Here is a 23997-nt window from a genome sequence, read left to right as displayed (position 1 = left end):
ACACTTCGATAAAACAAATAAAAACAATTCTCTAGTAATCCTCAGGAAAATCCAAATTATAAGAACGATCTGGTAAGTAAGGTGTGATGAATAAATTAATTATGAGTTTGGGTACTCATTAACCCAAACTGTAGTGAAGATACAGATTCGATAAACTTGTATAATCATCACAAAAAAGTAGATAAGACTACAAGAAACACGGGCCCATGTTTATAGGACTTTTTTTCGTAAAAGTATCCAAGGAACCTGTCCAAGTCCTTTTTACCTCAAATTTAGAAACACCCTTATATGTTCTTCTCATACCCACGTGAAAAGAGCCTGGAAATTTGTCAAGTTTCATGCGTTGTTGGAGAACACAGAAATGTATGTATTTAAGTCATAAACCAACGAGAGCTTAAAAACTCCTGATTACAAGTTAGCGCTTTTCCTTTGATTTTTTTTTATTACAAATCGTTTTTTAACAAAAAAAACATTATCTACATATCGGTGAACAAGGATTTTCTCCTCATTCGTCGTAGGTTGCAATAACATAACCTTTACTAACCGTTAAAATTTTCGTTCGATCCTCGTACAACTCAAACTCTCTTCACAACTGCATTCGTTCCGAAAAGGTATGCAAGATCAAAAAGGTCATTACATAATTCAAATCGTTCTGCTAAGCTCTGATAGGTATTCAAGATCCAAATGACCCCACTTAAGCTCTCAAGTGAGGAACAAACCCATTCGCACCAATCAGACCAAGAGTATCTCTCTCAATTCAAGACTTGAACCTTTTAACAGTCTCAATTTAAAATAATAGAGGTCCGTGGTTGATGGAGTTTGTTGAATTCGTGTCAGTTTCGATGATGACTCAAACCCTGAAAGTTGAGTGAACGGTCATTAAGAGAAACCGCATATTTCGGCTTACGAGCGCTTGTGTCGGTGTCATCGGATGTCCGATTCTATGGTTTCCTGAAGTGGTGTGTTTCGAGTGTCTGGAATGTTGGTATGATTGGAGGGTAAGAGATGTTGATTAGTAGGGATACGAATGGCTAAGTGGATTTTCTTGTCGGAAACAGGAAGTTCGATTCTTGTTAATTATGTATAATAATGAACTTTTGGAATTGTCTGAAATTTAAAGTCTAACATCGAAAAAAAATATTCTGGAAAAATATTGATGAGTTCTTAAAAGTTTTCGTGAAGTTATTCATTAGCCTATCTACACTCAAAATTAAGCCTATCAGCAAAAAGGCTAGATAGGTAGGTATGACAGAGTGGTCGCAAAAATACTGATGAGTTCTAAAAAATTTTCGTGAAATTATTCATTAGCCTATCTACACTTAAAATTTTTCTAGAAAATTGCAAGCCTATTATTAAATGGACTAGATAAGTAGGTATAACAGAGAGGTTGTCCATCCAAATACTGACCCCGCCCAATATGAATTGTTAAACATAAAATTTTGTAACTTGTGTTAAATTTTCTAGACAAATTGGAATTGACGAAAAATGACACTGAATTAATAAATACGTACTTAGTAAAAACGCTTGATCCCTTTCGATGGGGGTGAATCTACCTTTCTCACTAGGTTCTTCCGTCTAGATTCATTTGGATTCTGTGCGAGAATAGCTTTATTGATTCTTCAATTTTTGGAACAAAATTTCATATGGCACTTCAAAATGAACTTACTTATTTAAAAAAAAGAATTAAAGTGATATGTTTTATATGATTTTGAAATATTTTTCAATCCTAGCTCAATTATTTCAATGATGAATTTCAAAATTTTTCATTATCATCGAATTATCTATCAATTTTTCTGAAGCAGTACATTCAGCCACTTGTTAGGTAGTTAATAATATTTCCATTTATTGATATTCCGAATTATTTGAAATACACGCAAACTATTTTTGGGAAAACTCTAAATATATTGTATGTATTATGTCATCTGAATGTGAAAATTTCAATAATTCTGTAATTCATCATTGAAAAAATTAATATGAACGATTAAAACCTTCCAATTTTCAAAGGGATATAAAACAAAATCTGTTCATTTTTTTGTGAAAAAAAATCAGTGTGTATTCTAAGATGCCATACGAAGGTCTCTTACTTACAAAAATTGAAGGAATCGATCAAGTGATTTTCGCACAGAATTGCAGGAACAGAATATGGAAAAACAAAGAGAAAAGTACTGAGTACAGGAGATTTAGTGCACCAATAGCTTCCTTAGAGGCCACTTATATGTATACCTATATACAGTTGTGATCCTGACTCCACGGACTGCTTTCCTCATTTTAGTTGAATGATTTTAATTGATTTAATTTTCGAATAATGAAAAATCGAATAAAAAATTTGTATCCTATGTTTTTCCTTTTTTGTAACATAGTTTTACTTCGAATTTGATTGATTCTTTTCTATTTCCAATAATAGTGAATGAATGTAGTAAATATCAAGCTCATGAGTTGGAAACCGGGTTTATTTAATTTCAATGTGAAATTCAAATATCAAATTTTGAAACTATACTTTGGCGACGAGCTTAGTGGTAAAATATTTATACTTAGTGAATCTCCATAGTGAAACATAATTTGGATTTCATAATTGTATATCGTCTATTTTTCAAAAAATTAATCAATTGAATTCTTCTCCAGCTGTCCTGTGGTCGAACCTTTTTTTCATACTTTTTGAGCAATCTCAAATTTTCTTTGAAGCTGGAGATGCAATCCACATTCAATTTTGAATGACTGAAGACTGAAAATGTTATTTTACCTCTAAATATAGTTATTTTATTTTGATCGGAACTGTAGTTTGAAATTGAATATTATAAAAACAAAATATCGAACGGCTATATTTACGAAACACCTTGTCACGTTAAGCGAACGTAAGAACGAGACACTGAAAATTTCAAGTTTCTAGGTTTTGTCGTTCGAGTGTTATCATGTTTACATCTTTTACTTTACATTAAAAAATCAGACCTATTGTGACGAAATGATGAAACGATCGGTGAATGAGCGCTCAAAAATGTAACTGTAGTTAGTAACTACGATGTTTGTTGATTAACGGAATATCTATATCTATTTACCCTTATGATAATTTCGAAGATTTGGCATTTTGAATGTCTGAACGAACAACGCCACATTTGATTCCCCCATTTATTATTAGAATTTTTTTATGAGTTTAAAGAGGGGTTAGGGTTACAAATATTGATATGATTGGAGGGTAAATGACATTGACAAATTAGGAATTTTAACGACTAAGTGTATTTTGCTGTAGGATACAGGAAGTAGGTTTAGTTTTTTGAACTTTTAACTACTACTTCTTTTGAATATTTCTGTGAGTAATTCTAAAACAATTTCAGTGGAATTCTTGAATACTGAACTCTTCATATTCTAACGGATATTTTTCTTCGTGATTTCCTGTAGATAGGACAGTACTCATGGTAAGAGGGAGGTTTCAAGATTTATTTTTTCATTTTGATATGTTATAACTTTTAGAACATAAATTTTATATTTGCGATAAATTCATAGCATGGAGATATTGGGTTCGAAGAAATGTCAACTATTCACACTGAAAAACACGAGATTCAATTTTAAACGTTTCATTGAATATTGGAAGATTAATTATGATTTATTTTATTGCTCATGGAATCAATATTTTATGTAAATGTTGGTATTATGAGTATGAGTAGGTATAGTAGATGAAAATTAAATTGAAAACATCCAAAACCAGTTTTTATTATGAATAAAATAAATCAGAATAAGTACATCGGAATCATAGTAAAGGATTAATAACACAAACTTTAAAAATTGCTCTGTTTAATGTACGTTTTCAAGGTAAAGATCCCAGGTATTCCACGACTACGAATGAGCAAAGCGCATCTTGCATCAGAAATTTTTATGGAATTATTATTTCGTATGGAACTGTCCACGGTTAAAATTTTCATAACAAATTTCGTAAAAATCCAGTGAGAATTGCAGAAGATTAGGCTGTGTTGACACACAAACTAACAGACAGATACGAAACCAGAGTTATTCAGAATGGTTTTCGAGTGGAAATTTTTGGAGACCAAAATCTTTTTCATGCCGAAACCGATCAAATTGCTTCCTTTACTTTCGGTAAAGTCGGAGCAAAATAATATGGGCACTTAACAACTATTTGTTAGTCAACTTATTTTTCTCTACCTGACTTTTCTGCTACACAAATCCAATCAAAGGTGTCGAAATAAATTCTACAGATTTATGTTAAGCCTCTTAAACTCAAGTACCTATCACCATACATCTGACCTGACAGTTTTAAAGTAATTTATGATCGTTTCTTGAGGGCCTGTGAGAAAAATCATCAATAAAGGTGGTGAGAGGTTAAGGCCAGTCAATCTATGGGACAATCTCTACAAAATCTGGTCCTCGCAACCCATCAGCTTGACGATTGTCTAAGCTTGATATATTTTCATGTGTTTATATCGGTTCAGAGATCTCAAAAGTCAAAGCAGTGGCATAACTAAAGGGTGGCAAGGCTGATTGCCACGGTCCCTTGGAACGTGCTCACAAATAATTTATTCGTGTACAACTTTCCGACGTTTTGCAATAGATGGTAGTAGCGGTAAGTGGTAGTCGAAATAAATATATCGTAGATGTCATACAATAAGCATAGGTATTTGTTAACATAACGCCATCGGAATATTATTCGACTTGTGTCTGCATCATAAAGTTATTCTCGATTAAACATGTCAGCTTACGAGCCAAATTTTCGTCATTTACGCGGAAGTTTTAATTTTCTACTTCAATATGAAGAAATCTGTGGTTGACGCTCATCGAATGCTCCCAAATACATATGGTGAGGTCACTGTCAGTGAAAGAACGCGCCGATAATGGTTTCAACGCTTCAGGAACAGTGATTTTGACGTCGAAGACCAGCATAGCCGTCAAAGGTTTTTGAAGATTTTCGCAGAATTGGAGCCATTACTTGATCAAGACTCGTGTCAAACGCAACAAGAATTGGCCGCATCATCGAGAGTGATGCAACAAGGCATTTCAAAAGGCCTGAAAGTCATGGGAATGATTCAGAAACAATGAAATTGGGTGCCTTACGAGTTGAAGCTGAGATATGTTGAACGTCGTCTGTTTGCTTGTGCTGCTTACAAGGCAGAGACGGAAGGAATTTCACGTTGTGACTGGAAACAAAAAATGGGTTCATTAGGATAATCCAAATCGCAGAAAATCATGGGGATATCCTGGCCATGCTTCCACGTCGACAGTCAAACCGAATAGTCTCGGTTCCAAAGTCATACTCAGTATTTGGTAGCAGCAGCTCGGCGTAGTGTATTATGAGTTGTTAAAACCGACTGAAACAATTACAGTTGATCGTTATCGCAGGCAATTAATGCGTTAGAGCGGAGCATTGGAAGACAAACGGCCGCAATACAACGAGAGACATGATAAGGTGATTTTGAAGCATGACAATGCTCGACCCCATGTTGCGAAAGTGGCCAAGACGTACTTGTAAATGTTGAAATGGGAAGTCCTACCCTACCTACCGTATTCTCGAGATGTTGCTCCCTCGGACCATCACTGGTTTCGATCAATGGCACACGGCCTGGCTGACCATCATTTCGGTCTTATGATGATGTAAAAAATTGGATCGATTCGTGGATCGCTTCAAAAGATGACCACTTTTTTGAACGCGGGATTCCTACACTGCCCGAAAGATGGAAAAAAGTAGTGGCCAGAGATGGACAATACTTTGAATCATAAATGTATAACAAGTTTTTTACAATAAAGCCTCGAATTTTGGAACAAAACGGCGGAAGCAAAGTTGAACGCCTATGTAAATAACTATTGAAGGATTCCGACAGTTGACTTCATATGTTTTGAAGAATTTAGATCAATAGTTACGTATTTAGTGGTTGGAAAACATTATTCCTATCAGGGCCACAGCCAGAAATTTTGCGCCCCGGCAAAATAAAATTTCGTCGCCCTGCTTTGCCTAATTTATCTGAATTTTCTTTGAAGGAGCCTCTGTTATTTCCCTTAGGCAGGTTTTCAATTTCTCATGAAATCGTATTTTTCAACTTGAAGTCAAATTAATCGAAGGACATTTTGTCGATTTCATCAAAAAACGTCTTGCATTGTTTCAAAGACGACGCTCTATAAGTTTATAGTAAAAAGACGACGTACTGACGTAGGTGCATTTTAGTAGCTATTTGTATTGTCATTATTTTCATAACTTTAGTTGAGAGCGTCTATCATTTGAAAAAAATTGCCTCTTGGTAATTTTATTTTTTTACTACAAAGAGTGCCATTTTCACTAAGAAAACATTTTCGTATAAAAAGATTTGTCTTGTTTTATTAACTGACTGCGCCCCTAAAATTTGGCGCCACGGCAAAATGTCCGGTTTGCCGGACCTGGCGGCGGCCCTGATTCCTATGCAATATTGAAGAATCCCTGAAAAAATCGTTTCTTATCGGCTCTATTTGAAGGCCCAGAATGCCATATTTTGATCTTCTTACAACAAAAAGACGCCAGAATGCTCGAAGAAATATTTATTTATGCAACAAGTGCAATAAACAATTTTTGCACGAGTTGCATACAACATTTTTTCTACGTTCATGCAAAAAGCAAAAAATGATTTATTGCGCTGCGGCACTAGGTGTAGGAAAATGAAAAGCGCAACTTGAATACTTTATTATTAATATCGATTTGCATTGAAACAGGAACTTATACGTTACGAACAATTTAACTCAAACTTTATTTTTACCCTCAATGTTGAAAGTGAATGAACAATTGGTGACATTTTCAATATGAATATTTCGTAGTGAAGTACTTTTTAAATCCACTTCTTGATTTGTTACTGCTATAAACGTACTAGTACTTGGTATCTGTACATCGTTATTTCCTTCAGGCTGAAATATTTGTTTGTCATGATGACAGCACGTTGAAGTAGAATGACAGATGAGTGCAATAAAAACTTTATTGCACTAGTGCAATAAAGAACTTCTTTTTCCACTAAATATAGTTCAATAAAGGTTTGCTTTTTGCATGAATGTAGAAAAAAACTTTTTTAGATTAAATTATTTTTTATTTTAACGTGACCATTTTCAAAACGTTCCCAATCAATGAATCTACGACGAACCCCCGATGGTATAGTTACGCCACTGTCTCAAAGAAAACCGAAGTTACCTGTTTCCCCTAAATTGATAGCCACCAGTTTCGCATGACATCCTCCACCTGCTCATCGAACACCCAAATATCTACGCTCGCTACCCGCAATTTTGGTCAACCCAACGAAAACTTTCTCTTTGATTTCAGTTCCACCACCACCTCGAAGCCGGCTTCCACTCGAAACCGAAGAAGCGGTGACTCACCAGGTTCCAGCTACAATCACCATGGTACCGTGAAACAAAAACGAAACGTAGTATTGAACCGTGCGACGGACAATCGTAATCGAGTTACCTGTGCCGCAGTCACCTTGTGGTAGTTGGAAGTTGGCGATGGTCATCGCAGAGGTACTCGCAGAATCAATGAACCTTGTCGTTTAAATACGGAACCTTTAACGATAACGGTCTCTGTGTGGTGAGGAAATATCAATATTTTCAGTGCAAATAAGTGATTTGTGTTAATGAATGTTTGCTTGGATTGCAATTCGACTCTTTGTGATTGTGATTGCAGAAGCTCAAAATGCACAATATATATCCTAATGTTCCACCAAGTGAACACTATGTGCTGCGAAACGAGAATAGCCTGTGCTACGTAAGTTGATTAAAAAAAATTGAACCTTTTTTATGCATGCTGCATGCTGATCAAAACTATAATTTTATATCATTTGTGTTTAATTGACCGTGAGAGTACTTATTCAGAATTACTCATCATTTGTATCTTCGTCAGATACCTACATGTTTTGATATTTTTCTCTTGATAATTTTAAAACATAGAATTGAAATTAAGATGAACAGGTTTCATTTAATAGAAATAATTGTATCTTTCCAGGATATGAATATAATGAAATACCTTTAAAAATTTCATAAAATTATTCTCTATCTAACTCCTAGAAAAAAATGCCTCTCGAAAAATAAGCCGGTCTTAAATGATGTAAATATTGAAAAGTATTTGCCCCAGTAAAAGTTGACCTCATTTGATAAGAAAATGTTCACATCGTAAACATGCATCTCCTTTATTTTGTATGGTTTTTTAAATTTTGTATAGTTTTGTTTTCCATTTCCCACATTTTTCAAAATGAAAAATATAACCACACAACAATTCGTTCTTTATTTCATTAAATATAGATAAACTCTCTTGAAAAATACAATGTGATAATTGTTCGTCCTTTATTTCATTAAATAAAGATAAAATCTCTTGAAAAACACAATCTGACCACAGTTCGTTTTATTTTATTTTATCAACAAAAAACCGTATTATGGTTAGAGGTTTTCCTCAAATCATAAAAATGTGTAAAAAAAACGTTGAAATTTATACTCGGGGAATTATCATCTCATGATAATGTTTTTTTTTTTGTTATTGTTCATCGTAAACGTTTTAAATAACATTGGTTTGTACACTCATTAATCTCCTTATAGCTCTCATGTATTATTTTATCCTATTTGTTTATTTTTAAGTTTTTGACAGTGATGAATCCGTGAAAAATGAATCGTCTTATGATTAACTTCAATTTTTATAGATTTCTTTTTTTTGTAGCTTGTTTTATATTCAAGAACCAGCTCATTAATTTAATCGATTTCACAATACAGGTGTATCATTTGTTTATTTATTCGCACTTTCGACTGTTAGTTAATTATGTAGGTTATATTGATCAGTAATCGAGCATTTATTATAGATAGATGATTTTGAACCTAATGAAGAATACCAAGGATACAACCTTCACATTTTATAAAAAAGTAGATGCTATTTCTGATTTTCAGCATACAAACAGTTACGAAGTACCTAAGGAAAATTACCTATTTTAGTTTAATTGAATACACGATTGCAGATAACCTCAATTAAAGTCTCTTATTGCCTACAGAATTAATGAAAAAAAAGAGCACATTTTTTCTATATTCTGTCTATGGTTCTGACTAAGCTATCCACACGAAAAGTTGTACGTTGTACGTAGATTGAAATAGTTGTTCTATATCTAAACGCAAAATATCAATCTGATCGCATAAGTAATCATGAAAATATTAGGTATTTTTTTTCCAATATTCCTCTGAATTTTCCAAGGTTCTTCATGGTTGAAATTTGACACTGAGCTTGAAATTGATATTTCACACCTAGAATCTCAAGACCGTCTTTGTTGTGGTAACGGAAATATTACGCAGGTTTTTTTTTGGATATTCTTCTTTGGTTCTGGTGAGGTGATCAACATGAAATTGCCATTCTATATCCAAATGCAAATTATAATCACGATCGAATCTGTAGTTTTGACATTAACAGGAGAATATTTACGGAACCCCCAGTCGGATTTTGACCATTAACGAACTCAACCACGCAATTCGAGATACGAACCTAGCCTGAAAATTTCAAGAGTTCTTTCATCGGAAAGTTCTTATATATATACGTAATCAGGGAATTGAACATTATTTGTTTGTGCCATTCCAGGTTCAAAATTCGAAAATTACAGACATTGTGAAGAAATGATAGAGCGATCGGTTCGGAGAACCAGCGCTGTATAACAGCAACATATACTCTCTAACTTTTACTTTTATCAGATTAGAGTTGCATTAACTAAAACTAAAATTTTGTTGTAAAAAAATATTTTGTATTCTTGGTATAATTCTACTCCAAATTTTATGAGTAATTGCTTGCGAGTCTGCTGAATATAGAGCAAGCAATGTGAAGACTTAGAAGGATTACCACCACGTGAGTTTTCGGGTATCAGTCAAACTTTGGTATCCATTATTTTCCCTTCTGGCGCATCCGCGATGACCAAACTTTGTTCGGTGTACAATTCAGTTGTATATCCTCTTTATCTTCTTCAATTTTTCGAATCAAATAAGAAGAGAGCAGCATAATACGACGACTTTCATGAAATAATGATTTTACCTTTTTTGTAATGAGTTTTGGTAGGTTCCTTTTCACGAATATCTGAAAAATATATCAAAGTTCTGTACAAAGTATATATCATCAATTTTTTTGCGAAAAACGAAAAGTTACCAAATTTTTTTTATTTTTCATACGCAAATCATCATCATATTTACTTTCTTCCATATAGATTATTGTTCAAGGATATTATGTGAAAACTCCATAAAAAACGATGATTTGTTAGAAGAAATATCTCTGATTTGAACTGAGCGGCCATGTGTCGGTGTTTCCTCTTAAGGTCTTCGTAGAATAAATTTTCTAGAAAAAATGCTAGTTAGGTTTTCCCACGGCTCCATGATTAACGCAAGTGGAAATTCAGTATTGAGATGGTAACTAGGATGTAATTACAATTGATTGCTTCTGATCTTGATGTCTACCACCTGGGTTATTTTTATGGTGAATTTTTACCTTCGATTTCATTATTGTTATTGCTGAGAATTAGTCGTTAAACCTTGACATTCCAAACTAAAGCTAGTCCATGTGTGGTGATGGGAATTCTGAACAACCTCGAAAGAATGAATTTGAATAAAACCTGCTGTTACATTATCATACTTACTCACCGTTTTACCACTGATGGGAAGGTAACATTTAATATCAAAATATTTTTGTCGTCTTTGGAAATCAGATGAAAAATTCACATAATGGTATATTTTCTTAGTAATAAAAAAGAAATGATGAAAATTTTAGTGAATATTCGTATGAAAATTTCAAATATTTCGGAATTATAAGAAAAAATATTGAATTCACTATCATCGTAGCAAATCATTACCCAATTCCCGATTAGTTGTTGTTTGTTTAGATATTTTTCCAAATTGCTTTTGATTCGTTTATTTTTTCCTTTAAATTAATTTTTACTGTAACGTTAATTCCAACTTTATTTTAATCACACTATATAAAAATCAAACATAGTTCAATCAAAACGCTTTCATGCTTACTAATGTCTATATATATAATGCCGATCCTATACTCCAATACAGCGTTTTCAAGATCTTTCGATATGTATTTCTCTATTTAACTATTTAAGCTTTGATATTTTTCTGATGATTTTAAAACAACACAATACAATTCCAACTGAAGCCAGTTTTCTATAACATTATCACATACATCGTTCTTCACCTAAAAGTTCAAGTACCATTAGTTTTGGAGTTGATAATTTTTTAATATTGCTATAAGAATATAAGCGATTGCTGTTTCTCAACTGACACAAAACATGTGGCCTCATCTACAGAAAACCTCATAGAAACCAATAATAGATCTCATGGTTGAATCCATGAGAGACCAAACAATATTTTTTTCTGTGCAGCTTTTTGCAAACTGAAATAACAATTGAATTTGTAGAATCGTCAAATCTCTGAAATACTTCCTTTTTACTTTTCTGCTATGAGATGATTTTAGATAAGGTCAAAATGACTTCACACCTTTTACAATTTCTTAACAAAAACTACCAGTAGGTAGAAAGGTAATCATCTCTATTGTAAGAAGTCAAAAGAGAGCCAAGGGTTCATCGTTTCTACAGAAAATAATCTCCGCCCATTCACGTAATACATCTTTTTAAGATTGCATCTTCAGGTGTGCTGTTGAAAATACAGAGGCCACCTGAAGTTTTTCTAAACCTAAATATTCGATGATATCTCTATTATTCTTCAAACTGACCATAAATCAAAGTTCCGAAAAGACAACACTTGAAACAACGAACTGAAGAAGCGAAGCTTACCTGGTGTTGACATATGTGACCAGTTTTTGTTGAAATTTGTCGGTGAAAAAAGTTGGTTTCTGTTTTCTTTTGCGTTAGTCGTTGAATACAGACGTAGTGTATAGGTATCTACACACAATTATTAGGTACCACTGGAAAATTTTTCTTTGTTTCACAAGCACCTAATCAGGTGATTTTAACAGCGACAAGTTCCATATTATATTTCCTTTGTATTATTATCGAATCTATTAAGGTTATAAAGGGTGATTCACCGCGATGGCTTATTAAACGTTTATGGAAAAATGATCACAATTTTGTGCTGAAAATTTTCATGTCGAGGTTTGAGACAATGATCTTTCTTTCTAAAATATTTTCAGATTGCTACTGTTATACCGGAAACAGATTACTTCCTCATTTCATATGGCACACTCAGTATACTATTGCATCATTAGTAAGCTTTTTTAATGACAATTTCAGCAGAAAACCATACTTTGGATGAAAATTCAACGATTCATGAGTCATGGGATTTTATTAAAAAAATGGCGACGACGAGGAATATTTCTGCAGAAACAATTTTTTTCGTGAAAACTTTTTCATTTTCGATTCTGCAAAAACGTAATATTATAACACTATTTGCAGTTTTCATAAGAAATGTAGATGGTGTTTATAAGAAAATCATGAACTTGGACAACTCAAATTCATCAAAACTCAAGATTTTCAAATCAGAACCTAAATTTTTATAATTTCAGTCGATTCTAATTACAAAAATAGTGGAGGTTACATCAGCAAAGCCTATACCTAAAATGAATACTTCAAGAGTTATCGAGGAAGAACTTTAAATGGGAAAAAACCGCAATTCCGCAAGAAACTAAATTCGATTTTTCATTAAAATATTATTTGTTATTTTTATTTTACTCTACTCTGTAATTTATTATTTCACATGATAAATCTACTCAATGAAGAGTTTTTCAATAGGAGGTTTCAGAAATTACGTTGATTTTATTTCATTTTTAATGAATTTCCGCCAATTTAATCAAAATCCATATAAATATCTACATTGCAGAGTATTATCCGTGATTCATATCTACTTTTATTTCGCAGGTGTGAGATATATCGGAATGATGAATATCTTCCTCATTCAAAAGTATTCGCCTGAAGTATAAAAAATCAATCATGACTCAATCCATTTCAAGGAAAAAATTCTTAGGAAGGTTCAATTATGAAAATGATTGCGATGACTGATACTTAACCAGTTACCTGTATAGTCCTGGTATATAATTCTTACTAAACGGTCATCAGACCATGAATACACAGCTTATACCTATGTTTTAAATATTCGGTGAAATGAGATCGTCATATTTCTCGGAAAAGATTGTTAGTTCCATCCGAAAGATTTACTAGCAGGACTATTAGTTGAAAAGGTTTCATGGAAAACAATGATCTTCATCATAAACATAATATCACTATTGTTCGAAAAACAATTTTAAGCTCAACTTGAGTTTTGCAGTATGAATCTAATTTTCGAATGAAAAAATTATCGGATGAAATTTGGTGAATTATTCCTAAAGGCTATATGATAATTCTTAACTCGAATACACCATCCATGAATTATGAAACCAACAAATTTAATCGTATGATCAAATTGAATAAAATAATTTTTCGGAGGCAACATATAATAATTGAATTGAAACGCTGTAAATTTTTCAAGGTCTCATATTTATTCTTTCAACAAAAAATATCTATACACGTAAGGAAAAAATTATATATAGGAATGTGAAAATTTTTTGACAAACATCCAGCTACCGGACATTTAGATCGACTCTGAAACTAGGACTTGGTCGTAAAAATATAGATATAATGTATATAAAAATATTGGTTTCATCATCACATTCTTAATCTTATGACAATGCGTTATTAAGTTTTCGAGAAATGATTGATTTTGAATTTTGTGGTCTTGAATTTTTACCTTAAAAATATGATTACTATGTGTCATTGGAATATTGAAGAATACTCTTTGAGTATATACTGTGGACAATAAGATTTTTTTTTATTCGAATTTGGAATTTTTCACATTTCAAAACTGTTTTCAAACAAATTTCAGCGGTGTATCATTGAAAATGAGTAACCAAAACATTTATTGCTAGGATGATACACTACATTGTTCATTTCGGGTTCAAATACCCCCGTTACATAATCATTGAAATTTTGATATATTTATTATATGTTTCTAATGCATTTTCGTTGAAAAAAAATATAAAGACCCATTGTGTGAAATTTGCAGTGATTTTTCAATTTGTCGGTGTTTTAATTTTGAAGGACTATATTTTGCATAAACACCTTTAACTTCTGGTATTCTGATGCGAAACCTTTCGTGGGCTTTAAAAGTTACAACCATCTTATTCCAGAAAAAGCAGAAACTATAAATTTTTGTTATTATTAATTTCACAAATTATTCGCACAATACATGTTGCAATTAAATACATGAACGTTTAGTACATTTACAAAATATTCAGTAATTAAAAACACCGAATGGAACTCTATTATATGATCTCTTAATTATCCTAATTCTCTCTATGAAGCGTTACGTTGACCTGCTGTGGTTTAAACTACTTATTAAATAACGACTAGTTGAAACAGGGCTTTTAATTATACTACCTAATTTTTATAAACATCAACCTTGGACGAAAAATACTGCAATGAACGTCCATAAAGTGAATATAAGATGTTTTAGCCACAAATTTGTTATAGTCAAATATAACTACTAGAATAGCAGGTATTTATTAGTGGACATTCAATATTTACTCTCAGTAACGTTAGAAACATCCACTATTTATAATGTCGGCTCCTTGGTAAGTAAAATCCGATGCTAATTTGTAGTATACTCAGATTATTGTTATGTTATAGGCAATTGCGATATTGTCGAAAGAAAATAAGGTGTAATTCGAAATACTTCACTTATTATCTCAATAATCTTTATTCGTTATCAAGAAATGAATGCAACAATTAATATTTTGTTGTTACTAAGTATTTATTATTATTTTGTCGACGTTTCTGTATACTTCTGAATTTTGAGTAGCAAATGGTTTCAAATTTTTGTTTGAATTTTGACATATTCATCTCTGAATTTATAAAAAAAAAAGATCTAGAGACTTTTTTTTAGGGCATGAATGGATTGGTTTATTTTCATATAAGTTATAAATGGGATATGTGTTGGGCGTTTCATATCATTGATCTATCAATTAGCTCTTTGATTGTATGATAGTTTGAACTGTATGGCCAATCTAGAAATGAACTAAAATTGAACACAGTAACATTTCTATCATTTTATTATTATAATGGAAGTGGTTCTGATTTGGTTTTGGCAAAATCCGAAATATTCTGTTTTTCATAATCTGCTGCAATATATGACGGTGCATATAGAAAGAGAAATAATAGAATGTCCCCATTACGTATTTTATAGGTGAGCATATTTCTTCGCTTTTTTCAAGAACTTTTAGAGAGTATTCGACCTATCTTATAATCCTGTAGGTACATATTTTCTGTTACTTAGAAAAATAATTTTGGGACAGTTGATTATACATATATGTACTTTTCAAGGGAATAATTATATAAGTACTTATTTTGTTTTTGTTTCCGTGCTTTTCTTGAATTCTTTTATTCTTTTTGAAAGGTCTGATAATTTCAGAATCGAATTTGATGTGATTAGCTATATTATCTGTTCATCTCATATCATTCAATGAATTGAAACTTTGAATAGTAATCGAAATTTTGATAAGATTCAGCTGCACTGCTAATTTTATGCAGCAGGCGTCATGAAAAAGTTGCTGCTCTGTTAGTCAATCGACATATGAAAAAAAATATCACTTCATCCAATCGCTAATTGTGAACTGAATTTAATTATTGCTACTTTCTTCGAATTACATATATGTAATTAATTTTCTGCCTTACATAAATTCATATTCTTGGAAATTATAGTGTTATAAATTTTTGAAGAATGATTTGGCGGCTTTATTATCGCAAATAATGAACCAATATTCGAATTTAAGTACTGAAAGATTTATGACAAAATGAAAGAATGCCTTAATTTTATATTTTCTTGAATCCATTATTTGATATCCATAATCCACTTTATGATCGATCATTTATTTATAAGTGATGATATAGAACAATGAACTTTTTATATCAGTCAACGCTTTGTGAATAATCGGGTTTGAAAATATTATGAGATAATATAAATAAAAATGTTTACTAATAGAGTCACTGGAATCCTTTGTCTGTTTTTTATTGACGATCATATTACAAAATATAGTTAATTATTAAGACAGATTCAAAGATGAACAATGTGTTACTTGGTCTCTCAAAACTGAATACGAATACGACTATGTATAATTTTATCAAATCGCAGAAAAATTGAGAAAACACCTGTCGCCCACAATTATGGTGAGTTGATGAAGAATTCGAGTTTAACTTCAATACAATCCATATAATTTTTCAAACTTTCGACAGAAAGGTAAATGACTTGAAATTTTCTGAGGTTTGAGGTGAGAATGCGACAAAATCCGCTCAATGGTGGACTGAAATAGACCTATGATTTTTATTCACCAGATTTTGCTGAAAAAATTTAGGGGCGATACCTTGCCAAAACGTATATTAATTTTATATTAACATTTTTTTGAGACCCCCTGCTTAATTACAGCATCCTAAAGCTGGCGCTCGAAAAGTAGTTTTTAATTTGTGAAAAGTTTATAATTGTTTTTTTTACATTTATTTTATATTTGTAACAGTTCTCAATGAAAATATCATTTCTTCATCTGCCAATTGAATAAATTCAAGGTCGAAAATAATTCCAGCCACCACAATTCAGGCGTATTATCTATTGGTGATTTTTTTCTCAAAAAAACCTTGAATTTTAGCAGAGATCTAATTTGTTAAGAATTGATCAGTCTATTCAAAATTGATTTTCTTATTGTTAAATATGAATATGTATATAGAAAAAGTTATTACGAAACAAGATTGAGGGGTGGCTCACATAATATGTCAGGTTAATTTTATTTTCGTGAATTTGTTGGTTTTTAAGAAAAAAATTTAAAACTACTTTTCGGTCGCCATCTTAAGGGGGCTGTAACTAAGCAAAAAATCAAAAAAAAGTTTATATGAAAGACTCATCCTATTATTTGACAAGAAATCACCACTATTCATATACACCCTGTATACGTATATAGGGCATAGCATGAGCTAAAGCTTTGTAGCTTAAACAATTGAAAATGAAATGATTAAGAGGAAGTCAATACATCCCAGACGGTTTAACGCTGTGGTAGGGAAATTTAGTTCTTTTTATTTAAAAATAAGAGATATAAATGCATTGTTGAGCACTTGTTCTCTGATGAGACCGCTCTATTATTTCGTTACGAAATCGGTTTTTTTCTAATTTTGAGCAAGGGTGGTTTTAAAGAGTAACGAATGAGTCATGATGAATCCGCCCTTAATTCTATTTTGTTCAGCCCTCCGTATACTATATATTTTAATGCGATATTATTTTCGGCCGAACAAAGAAATCAGTTATGTACTTCAATACGACATATTTTTCTTCACACTCTGCCTATCACTTCGCCTTCTATAACTTCAACACACAATTTCTTATCTCCTGTAAATTTTGATCTGTGTATCAACAATCGGCGATAGTGCAGAGGTAGCTCACTATTCTCTAGTATTACTTGAAATCGCCAGCATTTTGTCGCATTATTAATTTGGAAAAGACCACCATAATATCAGTTGCAAGTAACATCCGATTTACTCATACTTTTGTGGTTGCAATCGGAAGTTCTTTGTGCCGAATGCTTTTCTTAGTGTTAATTATCGCAGACGTTTGAAAATTGTTGAGTTGAATTGGTGTCAGCTTCTTATCAGTTTTATGATGATTGAAACGAAGCCTTTCTATGTTAACCTTTGCAATATTTTGGAATCAGAATATGTGAGTAAATGTCAATATTGATTTTATGTTTAATTTCGACTAACGTCTTTGATGACTTTTATTTGCTAATTTGCCTCGTTCTAATAGATATATTAAGAGCATTGTTAGCATTATTAGTCTCATTATTCTTCCGTAAAGGACATTGTCTATGCATTATCATAAAATATTAATGTGGAATTGTGTGATATTTTACAAGTGATAATTTGTATACTGCGTTGGTATGTATGAGTGATGGATTTTTAATAATTGCGGAAAACATGTAGGTTGATATCAAATTATTTTTCTATTTCGTTCAATAATTTATAAATGAATAATGATAGTAGTTTTGTTTCGAATGATACATGGTATCTTTAATACTGTTAAGTGTAAATTATAGTCAATAACTTAATGGGTGTATATTTCGAATTTATTTCATTAAATATTTGAATTTACGCTTCATAGATAACAACAGACTTTGTACCAAATTTAATGGAATAGGTCCTATGAGAATGGATGTAGTTTTGATGAAAGCCGGGGTTTTTCTACATGGAAAATGGTTTTTGGCAATAATGATTGTTCAACTGTTTTTATTTGTTTCTAAAATCTTGAAAATGAAGTTTATAAAACGATATTTTGTTAAATTTGAACTCATATAGTTTCAAAAAAATTCAAATATAATTGAACACACAGGCAAAGTTAGGGAAAAGGGCTCCGCAACCCTTTTTCAAATCATAACAATTATTTTTTTTAATTGTAATTTGATTCCTCGGAGACAAAACTTCAGATGCTGTCTTTATTTACTTCCCTTTTGTTAAATATAGGGCTGACCAAAATGAAAAATAGGGTTTTATTCAGAACACGTTGTGGAGTGATTCGTTGACAGACGAAAATATTTGGATATTACCTCATTTTCTCTGAACATTTTGTTTTATTATTTATTGGGATATCTAAATTTTGTGAGAAATTACAGTACTCACTTCATATGGTACCGTTGTTGAACGATAAATGAATGTTTTGAATCGCATTTGAAGTTAATTTCTATTGATATTCTGATCCAAAAGTATACATAAATTCCATGAAAAAGTTAATTCTATTGATGATTCAGTTATGATGACTGATTCAGTTATCATTCTTCAACCGATAAACAAAAAAATTAATATGTACAATGAAAAGTTGTGCATCATATTGATGAACTATTCATTATTACAATGTTCATTATAAGAGCGGTTGTACTTTGTATCAATATTGTATAATTGTTCATTGAAATTGTTAGCAGTAGCTAATGTACGACTTTAAACATCTGATGAACAAAGTTTTTCTATCAGTTCTATCGAAAACAATGAACACTCAACTAAAAACCTATTTCAGAATAATCATATTGATCGACAGGGGTTTATAATATCAATAAATAGAATAAACTTTCATAATACTGATGTAAAATTACATTGTATCAACAGAGTCAAGTTGATGCTTGTCATTAAAGAAGAAAGAATTAAAGAATATTCAGAAAAAATGAGGCAACACCTCATTAATCGTAAACATTTTCATTATCCGTACAAAAAAAGCGGGACTCACTTAAGCAAACCCTATACCTAAAATGAATATTTCAAGAGTTATCGTGGAAGAACTTCAACTGAGTAAAAACCTCAATTTATAACTGTGTAGAGTAGTCTCTGTCTACTGTTCGGATAATTTTACATTTCATGAATTATAACTAATTTTTCGTTGGGATTGTTGAAAAATACAATTTTCAATTATGAATAATTCATTACAATTTTTGAAATATCAAATTTAGTTTTTGAAACAACGTATTTAAGTTTCTTTGTGTGTTTTCCGGTCACAGACTACTCCAAACAGTTAGAAATTGCGGTTTTTCTTCATTTCAAGTTCTTCCTCGATAACTCTTGAAGTATTCATTTTAGGAACATAGAGTTTGCTTAAGTAAGTCCCACTATTTTTGTACGTAGAATCGACTGAAATAATGAAAAATATAGGTTCCAATTTGAAAATCTTGAGTTTTAATGAATTTGAGTTGTCCAACTTCATGATCCTCTGATAAACACCCTGTACATTTCTGATCTAAACTGCAAGCAGTCTTATAATACTACGTATTTGCAGAATCGAAAATGAGAAAGGTTTTTTCTAACAAAAAAATTTCTACAGAAATATTCCGAAAAATGTGAGTTCCCGTCGCCACCATTTTTTTCATAAGAATCCCATTAACTCATGAACCATTGAGTTTTTACCCAAAGTATGGCATATTGCTGAAATTGTCATCAAAAAAGCTATTTAATGATGCAATAATATACTGGGCGTGCCATTTGAAATATGAAAGTCATAGTATGTTTCCAGTATAATCGGAAGTTGAAGAGATCTGAAAATATTTTAGAGAGAAAGATCATTGTCTCAAATCCCAACATGCAAATTTCTAGTAAAGAATTGTGCTCAGTTTTCCACAAACGTCTAATAGGTCATCGCAGTAAATCACCCTGTATAACAAAAAATAAAGTAACTGAGGACGACATTAGTACAGTTATGTTCCCGATGAATCAAGCTACAATTAAAACAAAAAATAGTTGCAAAAATAGGATGTAGGTTTCAAAAGAAAATGAACTACAACTTGTATATTATAACGTACACTCTGAGCATGTTTCCATATGGGTGTATCCGGTTATTATTTCGATATTAAGACTATGGACTTGAAAAAGGGTTGGAGCTTACCCAACCTGTATACATTCAAATGAACACCACCCTAATGCTAGCTCTTGATATCCCCTACATAAGGGATTACGCGTCGTAATTTGTAGGTAATATTTTTTTCGCATGTGCCAGTTCAATAACGTGTATAAGAAAGGAACATTATCGATTTCAGCGGATAAGTGCAAAAAAAGAGCGGACCCTTTTGTGAATCGACCGTACCGTGTGAGTCATTCCATTGAGTGACGGCGGGCGTTCAATAAAATTATTTTCATGTGAGTAATCGAGATCTAGAGTGTGTTGCCGCCACTGATTTTCTTTCACTATTCGCCTATGTGCACTATGGATAGCAAGTACTTTCTCGAGTTGGTGTCTTGAAGTTTCTTTTGCGGTTTAAGATGCGAGTGGTTTTGTTTGATTGGGGCAGTTGTATTGTTGTTTGTGATGCCGGTGGTGGTGCTCTTAGATCAGAATGGGGTGAGTGAGATGCACTTGAAAGAGTTTTAAAAAGTTGAATGAAAAATTCATTTCAGTTATAAGTTGCGTTTTATATGTATAGAGTGTAAGGAATGTAGAATTCTTGTATTAAGACCAGTTTGTCCAATAAGTGTACTTCATGAATAATTAACATTTAAGTTACATTCTGTGTTTTCCGGAAGTCAAAGACTACTCCACACAGTTGAATTTGCGGTTTTTCCTCATTTAAAGTTCTTCCTCGATAACTTTTGAAGTATTCATTTTAGGTATAGCGTATGTTTAACCAACCCCCCTCTTTTTATACATAGAATTGACTGAAATAATAAAAAATATAAGTTCTAATTGGAAATTCTCGAGTTTTGATGAATTTACGTTGTCCAACTTTATGATCTTCTGATAAACACCTTGTTCATTTTTGGTCTCAACCGCAAACAGTCTTATAATAGTACGTATTTGCAGAATCGAGAAAAAAAGGTTTTATCGAAAAAATTTTCTTCTGCAGGAATATTTAAAAAATGCGAATCCTCGTCGTCACCATTTTTTTCATAAGAATCCTATTAACTCATGAATCGTTGAGTTTATACCCAAGGTTATGCATATTGCTAAAATTGTCATAAAAAAAATCTACCTAATGATGCAATAATATACTGGGTGTGCCATTTGAAATAAGGAAGTAGTAGTCTGTTTCAGGTATAAACGGAAATTGTAGAGATCTGAAAATATTTTAGGGAAAAAGATCATTGCCTTAAACCCCAACGTGCAGATTTTCAGCACAAAATTATGATTAGTTCTCCATAAGCGTCTAATAGGCCATCGCAGTGAATCATCCTGTATCAGATGAATATATTTTCTACGCTTTGAAATTAATAATAATAATAATAATAATATTTATTTACCATTTCAATTTTAAATACAATACAATAGTCTTTTAGCTAATGATAATATAGGTATAGAATCCCCAAAAAAGGATAAACCTGTGCGTGGGTATTTTCCTACAAAAAAAAATATAATCATGGGTCACAACTTAGTTAGATTTTAACAGATAACTTCCAAAACTGGTTTTTGGCATTTTCGTCAAAGGTATTCTTCACTTGAACTCAGCACAGGGGCATTCTTTTTTATGATGAATTGCTAATTGAATAAAATTTTGATTTGATAGGACTTATTAGGGAAGCTGAATGGTTCAATCATATTTTCGAAACCATAGTTTGAATCTCATGTAGGTACCTATATTAATCGAAATTTTTAATCTTGATATGAAAAAGTTTTTCTTGTTGATATGTTTCAAATTATTTGTACGAAACGTTGGTATGAATTAAAGGAGCTGTAGAACATAAAAAAACCCACCACACTTATATTTCGATGCACTAAACGTTTCAGAAATTTTAGCGAACAATTTTGAACCTTCCTGCATATTTAAATATTAAATATTGTACCAGTTAATCCTTCCACGAGGGAAATTGTCAAACCAAACTAGCATAGAAAAATCCAGAAGAGGTTCATTTTGTCTGACATTGAATCTTTCGAATTAGCTGACAAAAAAAACCCTTCAAATTTTTCATTATCTCTTTTTTAAATCTTTACTATCGTTTTACACGTGCTTCATTAATAATTATAACATCGAGGTGGACTTTGAAAAGTTTCTTATCGTTTTTCACTACTATTGGCAACTACATATTTCATATGATTGAGTTTCGAAATTGACAATCATAAATTGCTTACTATCAATTCTTATTCATATTTTGTAAACTTTCCGTTTCCAAACCCGCGATAAATAAATTGAAAATATTTCAAATGCCACTGCCATATCACAATATTTTTAGAAAGAACTAATATAATTCTTTTCTTATGAAAATAATCTTAAAACAAAAATATTTCATGTGAACTTGTAATTTATATGAAAATGAATATGTTGTGGGGTTCGAAACTTGTGGTATTTTTTAAAAGTTCCAAACGCATTTTCCAGAGTGTTTTTATTGGAAAATTATTGGAGCTTAAAATTCCCGGAGAAAAATATTGTTTCGATTATATGACTCATGTTTCGATGAACCAATGGAATCCATAAATTTCCCATAGTTACGGAGTATTGGTAAGTGGATATACCCTTGACGACGTGGTATAATCGTTTTGGTGTTTTGCCGCCCCCTGCCATATTGGGATAATTTCCATAGTAACATTCTTGGACGTTCGCCAAAAAAAAAGAAACAGTCAAGCTTAGTGAAATGTCATCAAAATGCAGAGCTTTGGTTTTAGTTATTAAACACCACTCGAGCTGCGCTCTCGTGATGATTCGCGAACTACGTCTTGTGAATCGGTCTATAATCGAATACTGCTATGCTCTTGTGATATTATAACTGATTATTCTCATCGTCTAATTAAATATGTATTATAATTTTCACTTGACACCCCTTATGTAGATCTAGTTATTGTATCACTGAATACTTCCATAAAAGCGAATTGTGTGCCCAAACTAGCATGGAATAATCCAGAAGTGGTTCATTATGTCCGATATTGAACCTTTCTAATTGACTAACAAAAAAAAAAGTACAAATTTTTCACAATCGTTTCACGTGTTTTTCATGAATGATTATAACATCGAGGTGGACTTTGGAAAGTTTGTTATCGCTTTTCACTACTATTGGCAACTATTTCATATGAATGAGTTTCGAAATTGACAATCATGAATTGCTTACTATCAATTCTTAGGCATATTGTGTGCACTCTCTGTTTCCAAACCCGTGATCATTGAATCAAAAATATTTCAAAACTCACTGCCATATAACAATAGTTTTATGGAAACCCAGTATAATGCTATAAGAATAATATATTTCAAGTAAAATAGCAATTTAGTTTAGAATTTCATAAATGAATGAATTGTGGGTTTCAAATCTTGTGGTATTTTTTACAAATTTCGAATGAAATTTCCAGAGTGTTTTTACTGGAAAATTGTTGGAGCTAAAACTTCCCAATGAAAAATATCACCATCTAATCAAATATATATTATGGTATTTTAATTTTCATCTGAATTCGGACCTTTTCTATACCTTAAAAGAATTCTCCAGGGAAAGAAATTTGGCATTAATGAAGACAAAGAAGATTCTTTTGACAGAAAAGGTAACGCAAAGTTAAAGGAGCATT

At 31.8% G+C, this 23997-nt stretch overlaps 1 protein-coding gene across 5 annotated transcripts in view; it reads left to right on the top strand.

Moving 5' to 3' along the window:
- Positions 1 to 876: 876 nt before the first annotated feature.
- LOC123679821 (phospholipid phosphatase 1-like) overlaps positions 877 to 23997 on the top strand; it is a 41747-nt gene continuing 18626 nt past the window's right edge. The window contains exons 1-2 of one of the 5 annotated variants that reach the window (XM_045617338.1): positions 877 to 998; positions 7277 to 7717. In XM_045617338.1, coding sequence (XP_045473294.1) covers positions 7646 to 7717 — 72 coding nt within the window. In that variant the 5' untranslated portion in view covers positions 877 to 998; positions 7277 to 7645. Of the gene's footprint in view, positions 999 to 7276; positions 7718 to 14562; positions 14585 to 17467; positions 17707 to 17781; positions 17925 to 20726; positions 20860 to 23997 lie in introns of those variants that run through there. The other 4 variants (XM_045617390.1, XM_045617357.1, XM_045617384.1 and 1 more) reach the window with 4 other exon arrangements.

This window comes from Harmonia axyridis, chromosome 1 (assembly GCF_914767665.1).
Source record: "Harmonia axyridis chromosome 1, icHarAxyr1.1, whole genome shotgun sequence".
NCBI lineage: Eukaryota > Metazoa > Arthropoda > Insecta > Coleoptera > Coccinellidae > Harmonia > Harmonia axyridis.
Note: the sequence above shows the minus strand (reverse complement) of the source record. Positions and strands in the feature narration are given on the sequence as shown.